The sequence below is a fragment of the Astatotilapia calliptera genome, chromosome 20 (assembly GCF_964374335.1).
Source record: "Astatotilapia calliptera chromosome 20, fAstCal68.1, whole genome shotgun sequence".
Classification (NCBI taxonomy): Eukaryota; Metazoa; Chordata; class Actinopteri; order Cichliformes; family Cichlidae; genus Astatotilapia; species Astatotilapia calliptera.
The window spans coordinates 18,103,096-18,129,770 of record NC_137441.1 but is presented as its reverse complement, the minus strand read 5'-3'; the positions used below and the strand labels follow the sequence as shown (position 1 = coordinate 18,129,770).

General features: G+C 42.2%; 1 protein-coding gene across 1 annotated transcript; it reads right to left on the bottom strand.

Moving 5' to 3' along the window:
• Nucleotides 1-10,617: 10,617 nt before the first annotated feature.
• efhd2 (EF-hand domain family, member D2) lies at nt 10,618-18,538 on the bottom strand. Its single transcript, XM_026153738.2, has 5 exons — nt 18,398-18,538; nt 17,998-18,299; nt 13,030-13,177; nt 12,779-12,913; nt 10,618-11,390 (listed from the first exon to the last, which is right to left on the bottom strand). Exons 2-5 carry the CDS (start codon nt 18,282-18,284, stop codon nt 11,259-11,261), a joined length of 702 nt encoding a protein of 233 aa, XP_026009523.1. The 5' UTR covers nt 18,285-18,299; nt 18,398-18,538; the 3' UTR covers nt 10,618-11,258.
• Between the last annotated feature and the right edge of the window lie 8,137 nt (nt 18,539-26,675).

Sequence of the window (26,675 nt, the reverse complement as noted above, 5' to 3'; positions counted from 1 at the left end):
GCAAATATTACAAAAAAAAAAAAAAAGAATAATCCAAACTCACCCCTGAAGGCGCTCTTTATCCTTCGATCATGGGTCCTGTATTAGAGGCCTGGGAGTTTGAGGGTCTTGTGCAATAATTTTGCTGTTCATAGGACTGCATTCTTCTGGACAGAGATCTCGGATGTCGTTCCCTGAATCTGCTTGAACCACTCACCCAGTTTGGCGGTCACTGCCCCAAGTAATCTGATTACCACAGGGACTACTGTTGCCTTCACCCTCCGCATCTTCTCAAGCTCCTGTCTCAGCCCTTGGTTATTCTTGAGCTACAGCCATCTTCCTCTGCCTGTCCACTTCTACCACTATTCCTCATGGTTCATGGCTCCTGTTTGCTCGTGGGATTCCAAGGTACATGTAGCTACCTTCAATGTCTGCCTTCTGTTACTAAATGGCAAATTGTTCTGGTTCTTATATGTACTTTTCTACTCTTCATGCTTGAGAGTTTTGAACATTGTTGTTATGTGTTGTGTCCTTCAGCCCATTATGCTCTTCCAGTATTTCTGCATCTCCAGCCTTGGTGGGGCTGTTCTCATATCGTCCCCTGCCACTGAGAGTACACCTGGGATGGTTCATTGGAGAACATGTAGTTTATTGACCTGGCTTCTATCGCTCTGGTATCACAACCAGTCCAACGTTTGGACACACTTTCTGATTTAAAGGGTTTTCTTTATTTTGACTACTTTCTACATTGTAGATACCGAAGACATCAAATATATGAAGCAAGATATATGGAATTATGTAGCAAAGAAAAAAATTATAAATAATTCTTAATATGTCATCTTTTAGACAGAGCTCCAGTAGCAGACACATCTCTACATGTTCAGAGGAGACTGTGTGAATCAGGCCTTTATGGTCAAATAGCTGCTAAGAAACCACGACTGAGGAAAAGCAACAAGCAGAAGAGATTTGTTTGGGCCAATAAAAACACGGAATGGACATTAGACCAGTGGACATCTGTGCTTTAGTCTGATAAGTCTTTGTCTTTGTGTGACGCAGAAAAGGTGAATGATGGTCTCTACATTCATGGTTCTTACTGTGAAGCATGGAGGAGGTGTGAGGGTGTCAGGGGGCTTTGCTGGTGACACTGTTGGAGATTTATTCAAAATTGAAGGCACACTGAACCAGCATGGCTACCACAGCATCCTGCAGCAACATGCCATCCCATCATTGATTTTTCAACAGCATACCCATAGTAGTTCTTATTTTCTTCAATCAATCATCAAAAGCAAGATGTTCTAGCTTTACCAATGGCTTTTTTTTTATAGAGCAGCGAATTCTTTTTCCAGGCTAAATGGTAACTTCTAGTGAGATGCCATTTCCTCTACAGCTTACAAGTGATCTGCTTTAACGTGCATGTTTGAAAGTTATACTGGAGAGGCAAGAACTTCTGATTTGAGGCTTTCATTTTCAGAGGACCAAGAGTATCCAGAGTTGTGTTAATAATCCTAAAATTATTAACAATATAATCAACATCTGTAGGAGTGGAGTTCAGTGAGCTGCTCTGCTCTGTTGGCACTGAAATTGATAACAGTAGATGAATTATGTCCTTAAACCTGTTGCAGCACTTTCAGAAAGACATGTACTGCGATTAAATCTACTCCCCACTGCTGTGTAATCCATTATTGTAAATATAAATGTCATTAGGGATCGATCAGACAAAAGAGGGTTATCAGACAACTGTTTGCAGGCTTAATTTATCTGATGGACAGTTTCTTTCCATCATCACAATATAACTCAATTGTGCAGTGTGTGTGTTCATAAGGGAATGGTGTTGTTGCAATGTAATTTTTAAATTAATTATATTGCCTAAGATATTAAAACTGCATTCTATATTACAGGACAAATCAGGCTCATTCATTTGTGACTCATGTTTTTATCACACAGGATACAGACATGGAGTCTGAAAAACAGGGAATGGGGCTGCATGTGAGAGAGGAGATGTGCAGCCAGAAGACATTCAGTTGGAAAAAAGTGTCTTCATTTAAGCTGTTGTGGTCCTCACTGGCTCGGCTAGCACTGCACGGCTGTGGTGGTCTGCTGTTTGGACTTAAGTTACCCACCAGAGCTCATATACATGTTTTGATTTTTTTTTCTGATGGACACAAACTGTCATCTAATGCACAAACTCTCAAAAACAAGTTTGTGTGACAAGTAGAACAAGAGTGGCGGCAGCCAGCACCCTTTAATGTTAGGTTTAAGATAGTTATAATTAAGCTAGCATGGAATTTTTAAAAACATGTTTAGTCTTGGAAACTGTTGTGCAAAAGTCTTGAACCACCTGTTTATTTGCTTTTGCTAGGGAAATGGGTGCACATTTTAATAACATGGTATAGTAAGGTATATAGTGTATATTAAAATTATATGGTATACAAGACAAAAACAGTTTTTCACAATTCTAATGACCTTGAAAGTCAATATTTTGTATGAGCAGCTTTAGTCTTCAACACAGCCAACTTTCTGAGGCAGCTTTCTGCTAGTAACAAAGTGCCTACATATGAAGTTACATGTACAAATGAGTTCTTTGCTAAGTTGACTGTTATGTGTAGATTGGTTGATCCTTTGGACTCAAATAGACTGAAAAAGCAGCCAATATAAAACACTAAAGATACAAACACACAACCTGTAAAACTACTGCTCAAGATCACTTTTAAAAAATTACCTTTGGCCCACGCCGAAGGTGGGAGCCTTTGGGAAACAGAAGCAGTTAAATTCACCCCTCCACAGAGAGCGATAATGGAAACAGCCAGCTGTACAGATTCTCAGCACAAAATCACCTGTAACTACATCGTAGAAAAACAGAAAATGTGCTGGTAATTTTCTGCCAGGACGTTTTCTGTTTTTTTTCCAGACGTTAACAGACTTTTCCATAAATGGTAAAACAAAAAATCCTGTAGATATAGAGTACACTCTCTGTTCTATTTAGGGAACAGTTCCTTCAACTCTAAAATGGAAAATTCATTTTTTTTTCACAGCATATTTCCTGTATTATTAATGGATATTTTGCGCCCAGACTGAGGAAGATCTTAGTCTGGGCGTCTATTGTCTTGTGTAGTCTGGAAGATGAGTGGATGACGGGGTGGGTGCAGTTTTCTCAGTGGTGGGGTCGGGTGGGCTGTCCCGGGCTCTGTGGGGCTGGGCGGCGCTGCTGTTCTGGGCCCCGGTCCGGATGGGCCTGGTGTGTCACCAGGGTGCAGGGGAGGCATCCCCCCCCTCTGTCCCCTTCTGGCTGCCTGTGCCTCAATTTTATCTCACAACTTAGACATTCACATTACTCACACTCTCATTACACATACATATAGGATCTTGGGGGTGTGCACGCTACACGGAATACAAAAGACCATCAGGGTGTACAACCTCACCCCTGGTGTCGTTGCCTACCTCTCAATTTTAAATACACGTAGACATTGAGGGCTAGCAGGAGGGGCTATGCGCGTCCCTGCTGCTCTCTGGCAGGTAGCTCCATGCCCTCCTGGGTTTTAAAGGCACCTTAGAACACACATGCATCAACACTACATATGAGCGGGCGGAGGGAGGCTTGGAGTCTTCTCACATGCTCGTTCTCTGCGGCCTGTTGGAGCGGGGGGGGGGGCTAGGTGGAGGAGTTGGCTGTCCGACTGGGGTCTGGAGTGTGGGGCCTCCCTGCTGCTGCGGAGTCGGGGCGGTCTGCTTCTCCCCACCGCAGGAAAAAGGGTAACACCACCTGGGTCTGGGTGCAGTTTTCCCCTCCAGGGGCAAGGGTACCTAGACCTGGGGTATAGAGTACGCTTGGGGAGTGTGATCGTGTGTACAGTGTCTCTCTATGTCTGTCTCCACGTTGGGTGAGTGTTGAGTAAGTGCATATGAGAGCAGAGGGTGGGAATGGATGTCTGTATCTGTGTGTGCCTGTTTGTCTGTGTCTATATGTCAGGTTGGGTATCAGACACCACCTCTCTGGGGACATCTCAGGCCCTCCAAGGTTTGGAGGCCTATCTCCACCCACCACTTCCCCTGCCAGTGGCAGACGCCCTCAGACATCGGTGCGTTGGTGGTTCTTTGTGTCCAGGGATGGGCGTCCAGGTACACACCGGCTCACTCCTTGGTGGCTGCTTGTCGGGGCCTGGAGCCTGGGGCTCGCTCGGGCCACTTCGGGGGTGGGGTGCCCCCGGCCTCTCGGCCTGGGGCTCGGTCACTCAGGCACAGCTGGCTGCCGGCGGAGCTCACGAGCACGTCACTGCAACTCCCCCTGGCTTCTGCGCCGTGGCTGCTGAGTGAGCCCTCATCTGGGACTCTCCTCAGCTCTTTCTGGGATGGTGGCGCGGCTGCCCCTCTGTTAGTCTTCCTTGGTCTCTTGTGTTCTGGGGGCCTCTGGATGTCTGGAGCCTGGATCTCCTCCATACCTGCTTCATGCCCTGAAGGACGGGGCTGTGGCCCCCCCACACCCTCTAGCAGATCATTACATGAAGGAACCTTTTAAAAACAAGTGCGTTCATGCTCACAGGTGTACACACGGGTGCTCACACACACAAACTACACCCTTTTTGGCTCCTACCTCAAAGCACACTGTGCGCTGTCGATCTTGCATGTTGCACAATAATGTTTAATATTTAGTATTTACGTTTTTCTTTCTCAACAGGTGATCCTGTTGTACAAGACCAATTTCAGGCACTTTTTTTCACTGTAAATCAATAAATGTACTTTTTTATATCCTAAACCATACATTCCTATAATTGCTACCTAATATATCATTTGCTCAAAACTTCTTAAACTAAAACGTCTTAATTTAATCTGTGCCAAGTACACAACAACATTGGTACAATTAATGTTAGGCATTATTTTATTCTCCTCAACTCAAAAAAACGAAATTTTTATTGACTAAACAGCTAATACATCAACCAAATAACTCACAATCTTTCAAATTTGAGCATTTTAATTTTCCATTAAATAAGTTTGTAGTCATGTAAATGTGTTCATGTATATAAGGGATGGGTATTCACTAACTGATATGATTGAGACTCTAGAGCGGCTCTAGACTCTAGAGCGGCTCTTCCTCAACCTCCTCCGGCCACAGGTACAACATGCCCAGGACCCACTACAGTTTGCATACAAGGCGGGTGTCGGAGTGGAGGATGCCATCCTGTACCTCCTACACAGAGCCCACTCACACCTGGATGGGGGAAAAGGCACGGTCAGGATCCTGTTTCTTGACTTTTCCAGTGCCTTTAATACCATACGGCCCTGTATGCTTCAGGAAAAACTGAACAGGATGGAGGTGGACCCCTGCCTGGTGGCTTGATCTCCGACTACCTCACCGACAGACCACAGTACGTCAGGCTGAAGGACATCACGTCTGACACAGTGGTCAGCAGCACAGGAGCACCACAGGGAACTGTGCTGTCCCCTCTTCTCTTCACCCTGTACACCTCTGACTTCGGCTACAACTCTGAATTATGCCACATTCAGAAGTTTGCAGACGACACAGCCATCATGGGGTGTATCTGGGATGATCAGGAAGAGGAGTACAGAAGTCTGGTGAGGAACTTTGTCGCATGGAGTCACACAAACCACCTGCAACTCAACACCTCAAAGACTAAGGAACTGGTTGTGGACTTCGGGAGGTCCAGAGCAGGTCCACTGCCGGTTCAGATAGAGGGGGAGGAGGTGGAGGTGGTCAACAAGTACAAGTACCTCGGGCTGTGGGTGGACAATAAACTGGACTGGTCATGCAACACAGAGCACCTGTATAAAAAAGCCCAAAGCCGACTGTACTTCCTCAGGAGGCTGAGGTCTTTTAACATCTGCAGGAAGCTCCTGAGGATGTTTTACCAGTCGGTGGTTGCTGGAGTACTTTTCTATGCTGTGGTGTGCTGGGGGAGCAGCACAGCAAAGAGGGACTCATCCAGGCTGGAGAAACTGATCAGGAGGGCTAGCTCTGTGGTCGGCATGAAGCTGGACACTCTGGTGACAGTGGCAGAGAAAAGGACATTAAAGAAACTGATGGACATTATGGACAATGCCAGGCATCCTCTGCACACGGCCATTAACAACCAGAAGAGTCTGTTCAGTGACAGGTTGCTTCTCCCAAAGACAAGAACTAACAGACTTAAAAACTCCTTTGTCCCACACGCCATCAAACTGTTTAACTCCTCTCTGGAGGGGAGAGGGAGGGGAGACAGGAGGACAAAGGAGGGGGGAACAACTAAGCTGTAGTGCCTCTTCACCTCACTGTGCAATACCTTTTGTGAAATACTTTTGTAAATAGTCAACAGTGCAATAGACTCAATACTTGAAATGTGCAATTCACTTGTATTTTTATTTTTTATTCCTATTTATTCTATTTATCCCCTTCGTATATTTTATTTATATTGTCTCTGTATTTATATGTGTGTGTGTGTGTGTGTGTGTGTGTGTGTGTGTGTGTGTGTGTGTGTGTGTGTGTGTGTGTATATATATAATATTCTGTAACTATGTAACTTCTGTCGGTGCTGTGCTTTTTTGGAAATCGAATTTCCCAGAGGGATTAATAAAGTTCTATCTATCTATCTATCTATCTATGATTCTGATTCACAGGGTCCTGATTCAAGTCAATTCAATTTTACTTAGACAGTCAAAAATATTATAATTCTGATCATTTACAGTACATATCCATATTTGTATATCTATGTATAAAAACAAGGCTGACACTGTGAGACTTCATCAGAGGTGTGAGCGTCACAGCAGATGCCTTTGTGTCAAAGTAACTGAGGATAAAACTCAGAAAAACATGAAGGATTTTCCTGGCCTGGCTTTTTATAGCAGATAACCTAAAAATATTCTGCAGGAGATCAAAAACTGAAGAAAACCATGAATCAACATCTGAACATTACCTGATGCTGAAGTGAAACAGAGCAGACCTCTTGTCAGAGGTTATTTTTGAAAAAACAAAACAAAACAAAACTGTGGGCAACAATTCTGAACTGCAGGAAACCGATTTTTTATGGTGAGCTGGTTTTGAAGTACACTCAGAGAAATGACTTGCTCAGCATTACATAAATCCTATTTTCAGTATATGTTGGTCAGCTAGCTAAGTCTTTTCTTTACTTTACCTTTGTATTTCTCCAGCTTCTCGTGTTCCTTCTTCCTGATGTTGCTGTCATTGGGAACCGCTACATCTATCACTACAGCCATGTTCTTCTGCTTGTCCACCACTATGTCTGGTTGGTTAGCCACCACCATTTTGTCCGTTTGTATCTGGAAGTCCCACAGGATCTTAGCTCGGTCATTCTCCATCACCCTTGGGGGTGTCTCCCATTTTGACCTCGGGACTTCCAGGTTATACTCAGCACAGATGTTCCTGTACACTATGCCGTCCACTTGGTTATGGCGTTCCATGTATGCCCTGCCTGCTAGCATCTTGCACCCTGCTGTTATGTGCTGGATTGTCTCTGGGGCATCTTTACACAGCCTGCACCTGGGGTCTTGCCTGGTGTGATAGACCCCAGCCTCTATGGATCTTGTACTCAGAGCTTGTTCCTGTGCTGCCATGATTAGTGCCTCTGTGCTGTATTTCAGTCCAGCTTTGTTCAGCCACTGGTAGGATTTCTGGATGTCAGCCACCTCCTCTATCTGCTGGTGGTACATACCGTGCAGGGGCCTGTCCTTCCATGATGGTTCCTCCTCTTTCTTGGGTTTCTGCTGCCTGAGGTATTCACTGGTCAGTTGGGGCCATCTTCGTGATGTAATCGTGGATGTTTGTTGTCTCATCCTGGACCGTGGTGGTGGTGTGGATCAGTGAATCAATGTCTCGTTCACTCTTGATGTCATCCATGTAGAGAAGGTGACTGACAACTGCTCCGTTCCGTAGTTGGTATCCGTAGCCAGCCTTGTCAATGATCTCACTACGTCATACCCAGCCCAGGGGCTCAATATCTTTCATGTTTGTTGGAGGTGATACTGAGCATTTTTGCCCAACCGCATGTCTGAAACCAAATTTTCACCAGACCTGACACGTGTGCAAAATTTCACGAGTTTTTGAACATGTTTAGGCCCTCAAAAAGCCAATTCATTTGCAGAAATGATAATAATAACAATAAAAGCTGCAAGCAGCGATGGGTGGGCCCTCGCACACATGAAAATGGCACAAAATGTTAACAAATTCCTGTTGCACATGGCTCCAAGAAACTTTTTTGTACATCTTGATAGCTTACATGTGGGTGCCAAAATTCAGACTCACAGATCAAGCAGGGGCTTTGGTTTTGAAATTGTCTAGGAGGAGCTGTGGATTTATTTTGAAATACTCAGTGAAAATGACCATATAACATGAGAGCCTTCGTCAAGTTGGAGGTCTGTGACAGGTTACATGAATTTTTTAAGCTTAAAGCACAAAGCTGCTGTAACTCCAAGACACATTTGTCCAATCTCCACCAAACTTCACAGGCATGGTGAGAGTCCAGCCCTGAACAGACTGATATGCAGTTTGTATGCAATACTGAGAGCGCCACCTACTGGGAACAGGAAATACTCAGACGGGTATAATCATAATCTAATTGAGACAAATTTGTCCCAGCAGTCAGCTAATATGACAAATTCTCAAATTTAGATAAATATAAGAACACATTGTTGACTTAAAATGACATTTTATTGGTATTGGGGTGAGTGTAGTAAACTAATAAGACAAATAGAGGAGGAAAAAGCAGTGATGCTGGCACATTTGGGAAGAACTGTAACTTCAACTGATTGGTCATTTAACAATGATTTCCTTATCTGTTCATCTTTAATCTGACGTTATCATGGCAGTTTACCTGGTAAGAAGTAAACCATCTTCCTTACGTGGTTAACCCGTAAGGTTTGTCCAAAGTTGCCTGGATAAGCCAAAATCCTGCTCTGTAGTATTTGGCTCTGGTGAGTCATTTCAACACGTTTATAAACTAAAGCATTAATTTCAGTTTATTAACTGTGTGTCTATCATGTCCTTCCTGATGCTGAAAAACAAACATTTTCCAAAGTACAGGGTAAAATTGCTCATACTGGAGATTTCAAAACCTTATTCTTTTAAAATGTGCATGCAAGTATCCAAGCTGGGTTTTTTCAGCAGTTTAGGTTGTTGGGTAATTTTCACTTTGTGCCCCCTAATACCAAATGATGGCTGCTTCCAGCTGGGTAAAGGCACCACATAGAGCACCTGTGGGAAGTGATTTGGTGTTTTTTTTTCTCCCAGCTGGATGGCAGGTTGGACGAAACACAGCGTAGCTCCATTAGATTATTTTTCAACAATGTGCCTCATACAGTATAAAACAGCCTCTTTAAAAGTATTAATGCTTGTACTACACTAAAAGAGCTGCAAAAGCACAACAGTAATCCAGCTGTTAAACATGTCATTCCAATTGAAAAAAATATTTAAGAACCAATCTGTTTCAATAGTCCCGTATGAAGAATAAGAAAAGTATATGAACAAATCACTTAACTAGACGCCCCAAAAATACTTTACGAAGAAAGGGCATTGTATCAGAATTACATACATCTTGCAATCACAGTTCACATTATAAGCCATGTAGGACAGTAATTTGGAAATGTGAGCAGAAACCCATACTAACATCATGAATACGCACCTCAGACCATAAATGATTCATGTGAACAAATGTCACACGATAAATTAAGTCTTTTTAATCAAAATATACCAGGGATGTGTATGAATAAATGAATGCTAATTCATTTGAGAAAACAATTTAAAGAGTAATTTGAGTAGGTGAACTTAGGCTGTAGCACCAAGTTTAACTTTACTTCACATATTGGAAGTTTAACAGAAAAAAAAGAAAAGAAAAAATGCAATCAACTAATTTAGCAACGCAAGAATTATAAAAATAAAATAAAAATTAAGAACACAAACACACAGGCCTAGAGACTGCTCGACAACCCAGAAACCAGCGATCGCAGTATTCCCCAACCAGTCTGGGGTGGTCGCTGGCAGTAGTTAGATTTGTCACAAAGCCTTGTATAAGGCTTGATTATTATAAGTTTACTGGGCTCCACTTGGTTCCAAGTAACATATCCTTTGCGAATCATATGGCGAGTGTGGACTTCAAAGAAGTATAACCAGACAGCTCAGCCATGATGTCTGCAGCTGTCCGTCTCCACAACAGGCTTTAGACTCTGACGGAGACGATGACTGATTACTTATTCCTGTTATACAGTCTGCTGCCTGGAGCGCATGTTAGTGCATTAAATTCTCCACAGACGAGTCTGTGTGGTCACAAAAAAAATCTGGCAAGTGCCCAGATGTCTGCTTGGCCCCCATCTGATGATGACATTTACAGAGCTCTGACCAATCACCTGTGGATAAGGTGATGCACTGAAACCTTCCTTGTGATTGGTCACTAACAGGTCTCTACAGTCTTACATCGTTACCTTGGAAGAAACAGAGCTGTCTACTAAAAGCAAACTACTTGCCAAGAAGCAGTGAAACTGTACAAGGGTGACACAACTTAGAACCAGACGTTCAAAGCAGAAGCTGCACCTTTGAAACATGTTTTAACATTAAGGCACAATTTTTATCAGTTTTTGGTTGCGTCACATTTTTAAGTTTCACTACGACTTGGTGAGTCGCAGTATGAACCAGGAAAGATATTTATATGATACACACTTTATCATGAACCTGGTTTTTGTTCTTATGCCTTTCATTTACACTTCAGGATAAATCATTTTGATAGTCTGATGGCACATGTGGTTAAATCAAAGCAGAATACAGTAAGGTCACATCATTCACAGCGGTTAGCAGCAAAGTTGGTGAATAAAACAAAGAAGGCTGATTGAATGAAAAAAAAAAAATAGTGCTACAAAAATATTACCTAATTTCTAAAATAACTTCATTTTAAATCTCTGTAGTACACGAAGCATGACACTAAGGAATGATGACCACTACAGCTGTCCCGAGGCTTCTCAAGACCAAGTTACAACCCTGGTATTGGACCATACGACTCTTTGTGCAGTTAAAAAAAAAAAAAAAAAAAAAAAAAAAAGGTAGAGCATTACATTGAGTGTCTCTCTTCTAAGACTGTGCAGTACTGAGTGTGGAAATTATGACAAATGTTAGAACTGTGTTTAGTAACTTGAAATTTTGATGTTTAAGAGGCTTAAGAGACTGATTTTAAGAGGGCAATACTGATATTTCATATTGTAGGATTTCTATTATTATTGTTAAGACTAAGAGTCTTCAATCTACCAATTTGAAAACTGACAGCATTAGTGATTTAAAGGTCTTGAAGGAGTTATTTGAAAGCTGACTGCAGTTCTTTGAATGCGGCTCGTCTTTGTTTCTGCTCCTCAGCTTGCTTTTTCTTGACCTCTTGTTCCTGGCGGATCTCTGACTCAAATCGGTTGGATTCATTGATGGCCTTGACCTGTTCAACAGAAAAACACAAAGCTGCCTTAGTAAAGAAGTGAGAATCACAAAATAAAGAAGAGAATCCTCTGACCTCTAAACAACAGCTTTCAGGGTTTTCATCAATCTACTATTAATTTGTACCTTTAGTTTTTAATCAGTGAGTGAAACGCATACACATGTGACATAAATGCTGAGTCATGTCAAGATGAGGTGATAGACTCAACCACTGGAAAATATTCTACTTCCTTGCTTGAAATGCTTTTGCAGCACATCTTGGATTACTGCCAACACTTATTACCACACACCAGTGTGTGAATGGGTGGATGACTGGATATGTAAAGCGCTTTGGGGTCCTCAGGGACTAGTAAAGCGCTATATAAATACAGGCCATTTACCATTTATTACAAAGCACAGTCCAATCAGTAGCAGAGGATCAGTTTTTCATATTGGTGTGTAGAACTCACACAGTCAAACTCACACAGCCACTAATCACAACGTTGCATGTTAAGGCAGAGATCAACAACAAGGTCAAAAAATAAACACATTAAAAGTAAGATAAAAAAAATAAAACAAGGAGAAATGTCTTAAAATGAACAACTACAGGAAGATTAATCTACACGAGGTCTGTCAGCTTTAAGCGACCTGAGGTACGAGGTAACGGCCTGAGACCAACTTCCTGAATTCAGATGACAAAACATGTCCAGGATGGATAATAAGGCAGAGGCCAGCCACCCTTTGGAGAAAGCTCATATCTGCAATCTCATCCTCTCAGTCACTACCCAAAGCTTGTCACCATAGGTGAGGGGCATAGATCGACTGGTAAATCCAGAGCTTCGCTTTTACTCAGCTCTCTCTTCACCACAAGAACCGATCCTCAATCGGTGAACAAGACTCGGAGATACTTAAACTCCTCCACTTGGTCAGGGATGAGTTCCTGCCCCAGAGTGGGCACTCCACCCTATTCAGCTGAGGACCATGGATATAATAATACTTTAAATATTTTCCAAGGGTCTCTTGTGTTCAATGTGGAAACAAGATTGCCCACAAATAACGCTCTCGCCAAATAATTAGTCTTGATTTCAATTATTTGTATGTTTTTAGGAGGTGCAATGCATCCCTGTTTCTCTGTGCCACTAATGAAATGATGTGTTTTTCACTAGAAAGTTGGGAATCATCTGGTTCAAATTTCTGTGTAGAGTTTGCACAGTTTCTCTCTGAGTTTGCTCCAGGTACTCTGGATTCTTCCCATAGTTTAAAGAAATACATACTAGGTTAATTGGTGATAAACTAAATTGACAAAAGACGTTGATGAAAGTTAAGTGCAATGACGAGGTGACATGCAATGATCAGAAAGACTAGGAAAATTCTATAGAATAAATCCTACTCTATTCCATTTCAACTTACTTTAGCTTCAAAAAAGGTCTTGGCTCCTTTGACCCCCTCTGTAGAGACGTCAATTTCAGAGAGGCGAGCAAGGGCACAGAGGCCGCTGTCCTCTGCCAGCTCTCCTGCTGCTGCCTTCCTGAAAATCAGTAGGAACTGTGGAAGACAAGAACAACAAACAGATACTGATAGAACAGGAACTTCGATTCTGACTCTGAATTTTAATTTAATTAAAAAAAACAAAAAAAAAACAAACAACTCTCTTGCTTCACCTCTCTGAAGCTGAGCTTGTTGTCGAGGTCTTCATCCACCTCTTTGATCATATTCTTCAAGCCGATGTGCGTCTGCGGAGCTCCAAGCTTCTCCATCATCAGCTTCAGCTCCATTAGGTCAATGTAGTTGTCCTTACCAGCATCATACCTTGACAGAATTAAACAGAAGAACAACTGTTGCTACATTTGCTGAAAGAGTTCATGCTGGTTCTGACAGAAAGATGACAGAATACGCAGTGCATCACAGTCAGGGAGGAAATTATTTGAACCCCTGCTGATTTTGTAAGTTTGTCCACTAACCAGTCTACAATTTCAGTGGTAGGTTTATTTGAACAGAAAAAAATCCAGAAAAATGCATTGCAAAAAAGTCATAAATTGATTTGAATTTTCATGAATGAAATAAGTATTTGATCCCCCATCAATCAGCAAGTTTTCTGGCTCCCAGGTGTATTTTATACAGGTAACAAGCTGACATTTGGAGCCTTTTCAGCTCGTTACCTGTATAAAAGACAGCTGTCCATAGAAGCAATCAATCGATCCAGATTCCAAACTCTGCACCATGGCCAAGACCAGAGTTTTCCATGGATGTCAGGGACAAGATTGTTGACCTACACAAGGCTGGAATGGGCTACAAGACCATCGCCAAGCAGTTGGGTGAGAAGGTGACAACAATTGGTGCGATTATTCGCATATGGAAGAATCATATAATAACTGCCAGTCTCCCTCGGTCTGGAGCTCCACACAAGATCTCACCTCGTGGAGTTTATGATAATAAGAACTGTGAGGAACCAGCTCAGAACTACTCGGAAGGAACTCCATCAAACATGGAGGTAGAAACGTGTTTTGGGGGTGTTTTTCTGCCAAGGGGACAGAACAACTGCATCACATCAAAGGGAGGATGGATGGGGTGAGAACCACCTTCCTTTAGCCAGGGTACTGATAATGGGTCGTGGGCGGTTATTCCAGCATAACAATGATCCAAAACACACGACCAAGGCAACAAAGGATTGGCTCAAGAAGAATGTTAAGGTCAATATTAAGGTCTCAGAGTGGCCTAGTCAGTCTCCAATCCCACAGAAAATCTGTGGAGGGAGCTGAAGGTTAGAGTTGCCAAACATCAGCCATGAAACATTGATGTCTTTGCAGAGGATCTGCAAAGACGAGTGGGACAAAATCCCTCCTGAGATATGTGCAAAGAAAAAAAAAAAAAAAAAAAAAAAAAAATCTGACCTCTATGATTACCAGCAAAGAGGGGCAGCCATCTGGCATAGCCGGTTGAGGGTAAAAGAAGACAACCAGAGATTAATAATAAATAATTATTAAATGCAGAGTGGTGGATAAGCTAGGGATGTTCCTAGTGATCAATCACTTTGTCAACTAAACAAAGAAAAAAGTTTTAGTTGTCTAAAACTAGGAGGCACTCAGATATTAAGGTGCACTTGAGAACCGTCTAATAGAGCATATGAACAAACTAATAACCAAAGGTATTTAAAACTATTTATCACATTTTTCAGTAATGACTTTGTCGCACCGTGACTTAAATGAGGGGCTTATCTGGAGTCAGGTCCAAGGGGCAGCAGCAGGGAATGAGGCGACATTTGGTGAAATGCAGAGAAGGCTGGACATATTGCTAATCCATCACCCAATGAGCAAGTGGTTTGGTGATGGTGGGAAGGAAAAACTCCTTTTTAACAGGAAGAAACCTCCAGAACAACCAGGCTCAGGGAGGGGCGGGGCCATTTGGCGCAACCAATTAGGGGTGAGGGGAAGAAGACAGGGGCAGCAGGGTGGCACGGTGGTTAGCACTGTTGCCTCACAGCAGGTCCTGAGTTCAATTCCACCATCAGGCCGGGGTCTTTTTGTGTGGAGTTTGCATGTTCTACCTGTGTTTGCATGGGTTCTCCCACAGTCCAAAGACATGCACTTAGTAGGGGATAGGTTAATTGGAAACTCTAAATTGCCCATAGGTGTGAATGCAGGAGTGAGCGGGAATGTTTGTCTCTGTCTACGTGTTAGCCCTGCGACAGACTGGTGAGACTTGCAGGCCATACCTAACCTTCCTGTATACCAGGGGTGTCCAACTCGAGGCCTCGAGAGCCGGTGTCCTGCAGGTTTTAGATCTCACCCTGGGTCAACACCCCTCAATCACATGATTAGTTCGTTACCAGGCCTCTGGAGAACTTTAGGACATGTTGAGGAGATCATTTAGCCATTTCAATCAGCTGTATTGGATCAAGGACATATCTAAAACCTGCAGGACACCGGCCCTTGAGGCCTGGAGTTGCCCACCCCTGCTGTATACTGTGCCAGCCACTTGGTTATGGCATTGCTAGGGACATCGTTACACAGCCTGCACCTGGTTTCTTGCCTGGTGTGCTAGAGCCCAGCCTCTATCAATCTTGTGCTTAGGGCTTGTTCCTATCTTTCATTCCAGCCATTGGTAGGATTTCTCAATATCAGCCACTTCTTCTATCTGCTGATGCTGCATGCCGTGCAGGGGCTTGTCCTCCTATGATGGTTCCTGTTCTTGCTCCTCTTCTTTCTCAGTTTCAGCTGCCTAAAGTATTCACTAAGCACATAATCAGTTATAGCCATCTTTCTGATGTACTCATGGATCTTTGTTCTGTGGTTCTGAACCCCTAATTTGCTGTAAGAAGAGACATGGTGATATTCATAGGGGAGCACAGTTAGGGGGCAAGTTAAACATGCACTGGAGCCTGGAATAGGAGGTATGCCCACAGGGAGCAGAAACTGAAGGAGTGTCAGAAATAGTTGTTGACTAATTGACTTTGTTTAAAAATAATAATAATAAAAAAAAAAAAACCTGACAGATTAGTTGACTGCCAAACAATCCTTAGTTGCAGCCCTACTCTGCACCTTACTAAATATCCCCTAAATAAGTTAAAATTACATTGTTAAATTGTTGTACAACAATCTCATAAAAGCAACAAGATGAAACATGTTGTTAAAACAAAGGTTTTCTATGGAATTATGTTTCTTCACCCTGAGTTGCAAAAGAATTTAACTTTCTCCGTCTCCAAAAAGGAACACCGTTGATGATAACTGTAACAAATGTGCAGTAGGGGGAAGTGGCACACACCGTTTAAACTAAACACATTTACACAGCAGCTTATCAGTTCAAACTGGAATGTTTGAACTGATAAGAACTAATCCATTAGTTCTCACAGCTAGAATTACTCATGAATGGGGAAACGTCTTCTCAGTTTTTTAATCAATTTAGAGAATCCTGCAAACATGTAGTTGTTCCTTAGTGTGTTAAGAGGGTAAATACACTGTTAAATGTAATTAAACTGTTAAATCTTAAACTAACTGTTAAATTGCAGTTAATGTCAGAGTAGAACGCTTGCATGTACACGCCAGCCTCTATCAACTTGTATAGTGGGTGCAAGTTTTCTTCCTGCAACATACAAATGTGATTTTGTTTCAGGAGAATGTATTTTCCTTATGTTGATGGCATGAAAATGTTTGGACATTCTGCAAAATTACGTGATTTGATTACGTGACCATCTCACAAAAAAGCGGAACAGCACCCCCATCGTGTTTCTACGTCAGTACGTCCGGTCATTTCATGTCATTTTTAACCTTCATTGTAACTGCATCCAGTTAAGGAGAGCACCACTCTTTAAACAAAAATGTTTTTAACTCCCAAGACAAATTTACAAGAACAAACTGTAAAGCCCTGATGTCTCAGGAACAGTAAAGAGTTTATGCCGTAAGCAAAAAGCACTTAAGTGGCCTAGACAGGCCGAGACAAGATAGAAACTTGAAGAATCTGGGTTGGGCATTGCAAAGAAGCAGCCATGACTTGTGAACATGCAAACATTTCTACCCCGATCTGATTTTTACTGTACTACAAAATTCTTAAACTATGTTTTCTTTGTTCTTTTAAAACAAAGTAGCAAAAAACAAAACTTGATAAATGTTATGAGCTTGAAACAATCTTTGAATGTGGTGTTGGAATGACCATGTCAAGATTCTTCCTGCTGAGAATTTTAAATGTGATTTCTGGCATTTGCAGCAGGCAAATGGCATTTAGTTTAATTACATCTAAGAGAAGACGGACAGTTCTACACTACATTTCCAAAACAGGGCAACTCAATCAAAATCATCAAGGATTAACATTTCAGAGGAGGCTGCTGCAAAGTACATTTCATGAAGAAAGACTAGTTGAGTTTACTGAAATTAAATGTTTGCAACATCTGGAAGAGGGTTCAGGCCAGCACACGTGAGACTGCTATGGGCTCCTGATGTCTTCCATAGGCAGAACTTCCTTTTTATTTCAGGTAAATCTCTTATTTGCAAAGACGCATAAAATGAGGACTGGTCTCCTAATACACCTCATAACGGTCAGACCTGCATGTAACAGGTTATTAACAAGACTCATGCAAAGCTGTGTTTGTGGTTTAGCCATTTATAGTCTTCTGTAAAACAACATTACCATTAACTGTAAATAACAACTAATTATCAGTCAGCACTATGTCAGACAACAACAACTAAAAATGAACTTCTTAACCTGACTTGAGTTGCCTCCATGTTTCTTCTTTACAGTGATGATGTGACATTTTTTGAATTGTTCTTTTGCAAATGTGTGAGTGTAGGCATTACTGTTCACCCTGGAAATCACATATGAAGGATAATGCAGACAGCCAAAGAAACAGCGCGCATATATCTATATCCATATTTATATCCATAGGGAGGAAGACAGACACAGTTGTTTATTCTGTCATTTGTAGTAGATGGATAAGGCAAGTTATTTCCTGTTTAATTACGATTTGAGCTACACCAGCAAACTGTCAAGTCAACTTCCTTAATCTCAGTGCGTAATCTCAATGCTACTTCCTTGAAAACCAGTGCCCAGTAAAATGACATTAAAATGGGGGCAGCGCTGTCTATAGGCATTTCCAAATTATAGCTCAATTTAACAGGGGGATATTGTGAAACACTCACGTTTTGAACAAAGTTTCCATATCTTTGATCTGCTTTCGAGAGAACTCTTTAAACTCAGTGTAGGGGTTGAAGACCTTCATGCTGGGTAGGGAGTGTTCACCAATCCCCTCGTTCAGCTCTTCTCGCCGCAACAGTTTAGCGCCCAGCTCCGAGTTTGCGTTGGCCGTATTCGCTTTCTCTTCCGAACCAGTGTGCTGTCCGGGAGCATCCACGGCGACAGGATCCTCGGATCCTTCTTCTATCTGCAGCCGACGGCTGAGTTTGGACGAGAGCTCATCTGTGGCCATTTTCAAACCAGGAAACTAATAATCAAGAGACGGACACATGTCTGATAAACGTTTTACAGCCAGAGAATACAGAAACAATACAGAATGTATGTCAAAATCACAAAAACACTCACCTTTCTTTATTTTTCTGTCAAATAATGCAAAGTTAACATAAATATCTCCACTCCAGAATGTACAGGACGCCAGATAACTGTTCAGTACGCTGTCACGTTTATCACCACACCTTTTAAAGTGGCAGTTAGCGTAGTTGTAGGACGGGCGTGTTTTCAGACTGTCGTGCTCAGAAGCCACTAAAGCCTTTTAAGCCTCGAATAGTGTCCTGAATTTTACAAAAGCACAGGCAGCCCCTGTGTTCTTTTCTTAAAAAAAAAAAAAGTAAAAGAAAAGAACATTAAAACACACCTGGCTGTATTTCATTATCTCACCATGTTGCTCCACTCCTGCGTGTCTTCACCTTTCTGCACTCCTAGTTATCCTTCTTATCTATGTTTTATTTATTAGTTTTAATAACATAACATCCGACAATGTACCACACCGGGAAAAGTCCCATAGTCCTTTTAACCAATGGGAAAAAATGACTTATGATTATTTTAAACGTAACTCAAGCAATAAACCAGTGTTGTGTTTACACATATAAACAACTTAGCAGAGAACCAATTTTGGAACTTGTAACTATGGTACTGACGACAAACAACACATAGTTGTTCCACTTTCTTTAGCTGAATGGTGTTATCTCTGGTATTTCAGTTTGACAGGCGTTAAACGGTATTTTTGCACCAACGAGTTGATTTACAAAAAGAACTTGGCATATCTCGGCCTGGTGTGCAGTGTGAGCTTAAAAGCAAAACTGCCCACTGCACACAAACAAATAAACAATAATAAGAATTGTAAGACACACCTAGACACAGTCAATATGTTCAAATTTGCTCATTTATTTACACAAGCTTTTCCACGGCACAAGCCTGTGAAATGACATTCACTACCCATGTGTATGCTTTGCACACTTTGTTTCTCCTTCGCACAGCATGTCCTGCTTGCGCTGTCACACTCCCACTCTCCTCTTCCACAGACCAGCTTCTGACACTGCTTTTTAGCCTCGTCATAAGCTGCTCTGCCACCTACTCTCTTACCAGATACTAAAAATAAGGGAGGCATGATTAGAAAGATAGTCCAATCTCACTCATAAATGTAGACATTAAAATACTTTGCAAAGCCCTTGCAAGAAGATTAGAAAAACTCACTCCATTCATAAATACATGCTGATCAAACAGGTTTTATCAAGGCAGACACTCAGCCAATAATACACAGAAATTAATTAAGGTAATAGATTATTGCTTTGATTCATTATTCATAAATTGGATCAAAACACTATACAGCTCTCTAAATACATCTGTTAAGACAAATTATGTTACATCCCAGAGCTGTCTAAATCTAAAGAGGTGCACCAGACAGTGGTCCATTTTCATCAAACCACTAGCAGCAGCAAAATGTAGATATTAAAGGAATTTAAACTGAAAATACAGACCATAAGATAAGCCTATATGCTGATGATGTATTGCCTTTCCTTCTGAAGACAATAACATTCATAGATAAGTTCTCATCCATATCAGACTACCCCATTAGCTGGAGTAGATCAACAGTTCTACATCTGAGCTGCGAATTTCAGAACACCTCCACCAGTCCACTACAATTAGGTAACATTAGATAATTAGGTATAGATTTTTCGACCAGGCTCTCACACTTGGTACAATTGAATCATATTCTCCCACTAAGAAGAAGAAGAAGATCCCACGCATTGGAATACTTTACTCATATCACTCATGGGAAGAGTCGCACCACTTAAAATGATGATTCTGTTTCAAATAGACAACTGGTTCTTGCTGATCTCGAATAAACTCTTTACTGCCTGGTTTAAGTCACTAGAAAAAAACCATCACGTATAAGTTTGAAAACTCTATTAAAGCCAATAAAAACCAAAACAAACAATGGTGGTCTACAACTACCAAAATTGTATTACTCCTTCTTGACCAATAGATTGCTTTATCTTTCGAAATGGATCAAATCAAGCTCGCCTGTGGCTGCACCTAGAAGAAGCATTGTGTGGGAAAGTGAAAATCTCTAGTCTGCCTTTCATAAGCCTAGAAAGCATTAAGCATCATAACTGCTTTAAAAGCCTTAACATAAACACCTCTCTGACAGCCTGGTGGGAATTTTTAATAAATAGCTCATTCTTGACTTATCCCATGTAAACTAACATCTATTTAACAATCCAGACATCTGCCAGAAACTTGCTGGTCTGCGTCCTTTGAAAGCTCTGAGGAGGGGAGGTCCATGGAGGTTTCCAGAATGTCTGGGGTATAATAGCAGGCCAGAGGGCAGGCAAGCAGACAAGGAGGTGAAGCAGATGTCCAGGTGAGACCAAACTGTGAGAAACAACAACCTCTAAATTCAAGGAGAACAAGGTTACACAGGGAAAAGCAGGTAGAGGAGGTCTACAAGTCCAGAGGTTCTGGCAGAGGTTATGTGAAGACTATCCACATGGTTTAGTTGCTGTATCCCAACCTCACTGAAGCTGAGCATCTTGGCTGACGTAAGTGAATTAGATAGGGAAACAAAAACATCACATATAGTCCTTACTGCCCTATGCATTGCTAAGAAAATTATCCTCATAACTGCAAATGAAAAAAAAAACAGTTTGTGTATTACTCAATGCAGAATTTTACTTCTAGATCACATTAGTTTGGAAAAAACGTCTGTCTCCTCGAAAAAACAAAAAAACAAAAAAACAAAAAAACAAACTACTGGATGAATTTATTTCTTATTGGTCTGCACTGATCAGTTCCTTTACTCAGTTGGGGGTGGTCGGCTATAGTCACATTTCCCTGTGTGGCTTGCAGGTGGCTGGGGGTGAACTCTAGGTCTAAGGAAGTCTGGCAGTTTTCTGGGGTCCTAAAGGTTGCAGCTGCTGTTTTGTGGCATACGTATGTCTGCTTTGGTCGGTGGTGGTGGGTGGCTGTGAGGAGTGCTGCCTTGTAGTCTTGGGATGTGGGGCCTGGGGTGGCGGGTGGCTGGTCTCCCTTGCGCAGGTCTGGGTGCAGGGCCCAGGATGGACCAGTTGAGCGGATGGCGTCACAACGGGACCCACACACAGATTCAATCACAGACACCAAGGATACAGTTCTCACACAAGCTTTAGTGCAAAACGTAAAAGTAAACAATGGCACAAGGAGAGATTGCTTAATGTGCTGGGAGGAGAAGACTAGGGAGAATCTTGTGGCTTACTTGGCAGGAGGAGCGGAAGAAGCTCCTGGGAGAAGTAATATTGACCGGGTGAGTGTCCAGAGAGATGGGAGTGTGAAGTGAATCCAACCTGGTTTGTACAGTGATCCAGAGCAGTGGAAGGCAGGAAGGCGGTGAAGCATGATCCAGAAAACCTGAAGCAGCCTGAGAATTTCCAAAATGGTGACCAGCATCCGGGTAGAGATGCAAACTGCACACAATGTGAGAACAAGGTAAGTTAATTATAGACGTGACTTGTGAAGCAAAGGTGGCCTGTTACTAACACAGGTTAGATAACAAACTGGCGAGGAACAGATGTGGACATTGGTCTTAAATACTGCCTGTTGATACTCCTGGATCAATGACAGGTGAGCATAACGGCCACCGTGCAGGGGAAAGCACAGCGTTCGATAATGTCGACCATAATATCCTATTAGAGCCATTAGAGCACGCTGTAGGTATTACAGGTACTGCGCTGCAATGGTTTGTATCATATCTACAGTGGGGCAAAAAAGTATTTAGTCAGCCACCGATTGTGCAAGTTCCCCCACTCAAAATGATGACAGAGGTCAGTAATTTGCACCAGAGGTACACTTCAACTGTGAGAGACAGAATGTGAAAAAAAAATCCATGAATCCACATGGTAGGATTTGTAAAGAATTTATTCGTAAATTAGGGTGGAAAATAAGTATTTGGTCACCTCAAACAAGGAAAATCTCTGGCTCTCACAGACCTGTAATGTCTTCTGTAAGAAGCTTCTCTGTCCCCCACTCGTTACCTGTATGAATGGCACCTGTTTGAACTCATCATCTGTATAAAAGACACCTGTCCACAGCCTCAAACAGTCAGACTCCAAACTCCGCCATGGCCAAGACTAAAGAGCTTTGGAAGGACACCAGGAAAAGTATTGTAGACCTGCACCAGACTGGGAAGAGTGAATCTACAATAGGCAAGCAGCTTGGTGTGAAAAAATCAACTGTGGGAGCAATCATCAGAAAATGGAAGACATACAAGACCACTGATAATCTCCCTCGATCTGGGGCTCCACGCAAGATCTCATCCCGTGGGGTCAAAATGATCATGAGAACGGTGAGCAAAGATCCCAGAACCACACGGGGGGACCTGGTGAATGACCTGCAGAGAGCTGGGACCAAAGTAACAAAGGTCACCATCAGTAACACACTACAACGGCAGGGAATCAAATCCCGCAGTGCCAGACGTGTTCCGCTGCTGAAGCCAGTGCATGTCCAGGCCCGTCTGAAGTTTGCCAGAGAGCACATGGATGATACAGCAGAGGATTGGGAGAATGTCATGTGGTCAGATGAAACCAAAGTAGAACTTTTTGGTATAAACTCAACTCGTCGTGTTTGGAGGACGAAGAATACTGAGTTGCATCCCAAGAACACCATACCTACTGTGAAGCATGGGGGTGGAAACATCATGCTATGGGGCTGTTTTTCTGCCAAGGGGACAGGACGACTGATCCGTGTTAAGGACAGAATGAATGGGGCCATGTATCGTGAGATTTTGAGCCAAAACCTCCTTCCATCAGTGAGAACTTTGAAGATGAAACGAGGCTGGGTCTTCCAACATGACAATGATCCAAAACACACCGCCCGGGCAACAAAGGAGTGGCTCCGTAAGAAGCATTTGAAAGTCCTGGAGTGGCCTAGCCAGTCTCCAGACCTCAACCCCATAGAAAATCTGTGGCGGGAGTTGAAAGTCCGTGTTGCTCGGCGACAGCCCCAAAACATCACTGCTCTCGAGAAGATCTGCATGGAGGAATGGGCCAAAATACCAGCTACTGTGTGTGCAAACCTGGTAAAGACCTATAGTAAACGTTTGACCTCTGTTATTGCCAACAAAGGTTATGTTACAAAGTATTGAGTTGTATTTTTGTTATTGACCAAATACTTATTTTCCACCCTTACGAATAAATTCTTTACAAATCCTACCATGTGGATTCATGGATTTTTTTTTTTTCACATTCTGTCTCTCACAGTTGAAGTGTACCTCTGGTGCAAATTACTGACCTCTGTCATCATTTTAGGTGGGGGAACTTGCACAATCGGTGGCTGACTAAATACTTTTTTGCCCCACTGTATCTAATAGACTCCAGTTTGTTGGAGAGTCTTCTTCACACACTGACGTTAATTATGGAGTTCCACAGGGTTCAGTGCTAGGACCAATTCTGTTTACATTATACTGCCTCGGGGAAGCATGTATGATCAGATTATTATGCATGCTTCCCATTAATGGCCTCATATTACCACATCACCCTATTAGAGCACATCACTCTCACACTGCAGGTTTCTTCTGTTAATTTGTGCATTTTACTCTGTGAGAGGAAGTTCTCACTCACTTCCTGTATTTATAGCTTCCTGTTTATTGTTGACTTCACAGAAAGGGACAAGATGAAGAGAGGGAAGAAAACTGTTGTCATTTAATAGAAGTGCATTTTAGGGTTTTGTTTGCTTTAGTGTTGTATGTAATATTGTAAAATGTAATGTACACTTTAGAAGTGTGTGTTTTGTTGCTGGTGAAAAGTGAGTAAGAGGATGATTATAATATTTAGTCTCATATATGTGTCTTACATGGATGACTGTATTCTATTTGTATGGACTAGCCCATTGGAGGCAATTTTGTTTGTATAGCTTGAGAGTATTTAAACAGAAGAACTTAGTTGTTCAAGAGACGAGGACCAGGTCAGTGTGCATGTGAGATTCATTTTGATTGGTTTAAGTTTAGTTATGTTTATTTGTCCAAGGCAGCTTTTGAGTTATTGATTCTTGTAAATATTTTTTGTCACAATGTTTGCAAATAAATCACCTGCTACATTGGACAGCATCTGTTTCCTGATCTTCTTCAGCCACTTTGGCCAAGCCATCTCAGTCATTTTGCAGAATTTAATTTCCTGCTCTTTTAGTTGTTCGGCTGTTTTGCAGGGTTATACAAAAATGTTTTCATGAGCTTTTGACTGAGATTCTGAGGTTTCTAAAGCTACGACTGATGTCTGTATTTAAAAAGACTTTGTGTCACATCATACTAAACCTGTTCCCAGGGGCAAGAGGGACTTAAGAAGTTAATAAGTTGTATTTGGGGAACTCCTGACTGAGGTTTCCCTGAGTCAAATCACCAAGAACAATGACTAAGGAGTCCCTGTTTCTCTGCTCCACACAGCATTTGCTGAGCAAACAAGCACTGGGCTTGAGGTTGCATGTACACACAGACCAGAATAAATTAATAAAACTCATGTGGGGAGATTGCAGTGAATGAAAAAAAATATTCCAGATGACTGTCACCAAAGCAGTTGCTAACAGGAAGTCATATGATTGTTGGGTTCTCTGTTGTATTACTGTAGGGTCTACCTTACAATACAAAGCACCTTTTGGCGACTGTTGTTGTGATTTGGTGCTGTATAAATAAAAATGAAACTGAGCTGAAAGCAGTGTTTCTGAATAACACTGAGCATCTTCTTCAGTGTTATTCAGTCCCATCTTTGTTGAGTCCTCCAGCAGTTCCTAGAAAACAAGTTAGATGCGTAAAGGTAGCATGTGTCAATTTCATGCTGACAATGTTTCCATCCTTGGCTACAGCTCTGAGAAGAGTCAAATCAGAGCCAACCCAGCTAAGGTCCAAGCAGTTCTGGACTGGCCAGAGCTAACCACTTGAAAACATCTTCAGCGCTGCCTCGGCTTCTCTATGTCTTTTATGTTGCTTCAGTTGTCCAGTCTTAGAATATACATTGGCCACGCATGTCAAAATTCACCTGTCATCCAGCCAAAGTTCAAGTTGCTACAATGTTGTCATATACAGACAACATTGTAGCAACATTTACCCATAATGTGAATCCTTAGACAAACAAAAGTCTCAGAGACGTCTGAGTGGCTGTCTGCCACCTGTCTTCAAAACAAAACTTCTCCCACTCTCCCAGTTGGTCTGCTGCATCATACCTGGAAGTGCCACTGCTCCCATATTGCACTGGATTTTGCTACCTGACTGCCTCCATCTGCAGGTAACACTGTCGTTCTCACAACTGACCGTTTTTCACACGCTGTGTACTTCATTACTCTCCCTAAGTTCCTCTCTGGCCATGAAACCCCCCACATCGGTTTACTTAGAAATAACTCAGGAAGTAAAAGTTATCAGCAATATTTTATTATCTTAGACAAATGCATTTATATGATATTCCGGTGCATACTCCATACCAGTTTTGAGTGTTCAAAAATCAGGCAGGTGGTAGTGTGCTCTGACTCGGCAGCTGTTCTTTCAAGTCTACAATCATTTTGTTCGAAGACAAGGCAGGGCATGCTGTATGCTATTCTGGAGACTATAAGAAGGATAAGGTGTTGTGGTGGCAATATTCACTTTCTTTGGGTGCCAGCTCATGTAGGGATCAGTGGAAATGAAAAGGTGGATAGGTTGGAAAAAAAGAGCGTTGACTAAAAATAGGACTGAGATGGCAATTACAAGCAGTGGATCTGAAGCAAAAGCTATTGTTTGGAGGCAGGTTGTTAAGGAGTGGCAGACGCGGTGGGACTCGGGAAGTAAGGGCAGACAATTGTATCATCTTAAGAAGGAGGTGGCAGAGAGTAGGTTGTATAGGGGTAATAGGAGAGATGAGGTGGTCATTACCAGGCTTAGACTGGGACATTGTGCATTAAATAAAACACTACAGATGATAGGAGAACATGAGACGGGGCTTTGTGGAGTGTGCCAGGAGGAGGTGGAGACAGTAGAGCATGTAATACTGCGGTGCAAGGGTTATGATGTGGAGAGGACAGTTCTGCAGAATAGGTTGACGGAGCGAGGAATTGGGGAATTTAATCTAAAGAGTGTGTTGGAGGGTAGTAGGGCACAGGTGAGGGAACTGGTGGGGTTTCTGAAGGATATAGGTGTTTATGAAAGAGTGTAGGGTTTTTTTGTTTTTGTTTTTGTTTTGATACAAATTGTAAACTCACTGTCTGACCCATACTCCGGAACAGTAGGAGGCGGTAATGCTCCTTTACGTTGGTTGCCAACCGCCGTTAAACACAAAGAAGAAGAAGAAGACTCCATACCAGTTGGTGGCGGTAATGCACCAATTCGTTGTTTGTCAACAGCCAATGAATA

Bases quoted from the DNA above. Each gene is read 5' to 3' on its own strand.
- efhd2 (XM_026153738.2), bottom strand. From the start codon at position 18,284: ATGGCCACAGATGAGCTCTCGTCCAAACTCAGCCGTCGGCTGCAGATA. The intron at 13,178-17,997 runs GTGAGTGTTTCA...AATTCTGTCAAG, and splicing joins ATGGAAACTTTGTTCAAAAC to GTATGATGCTGGTAAGGACA. The intron at 12,914-13,029 runs GTGAAGCAAGAG...TGTCTTCCACAG, and splicing joins ACAAGCTCAGCTTCAGAGAG to TTCCTACTGATTTTCAGGAA.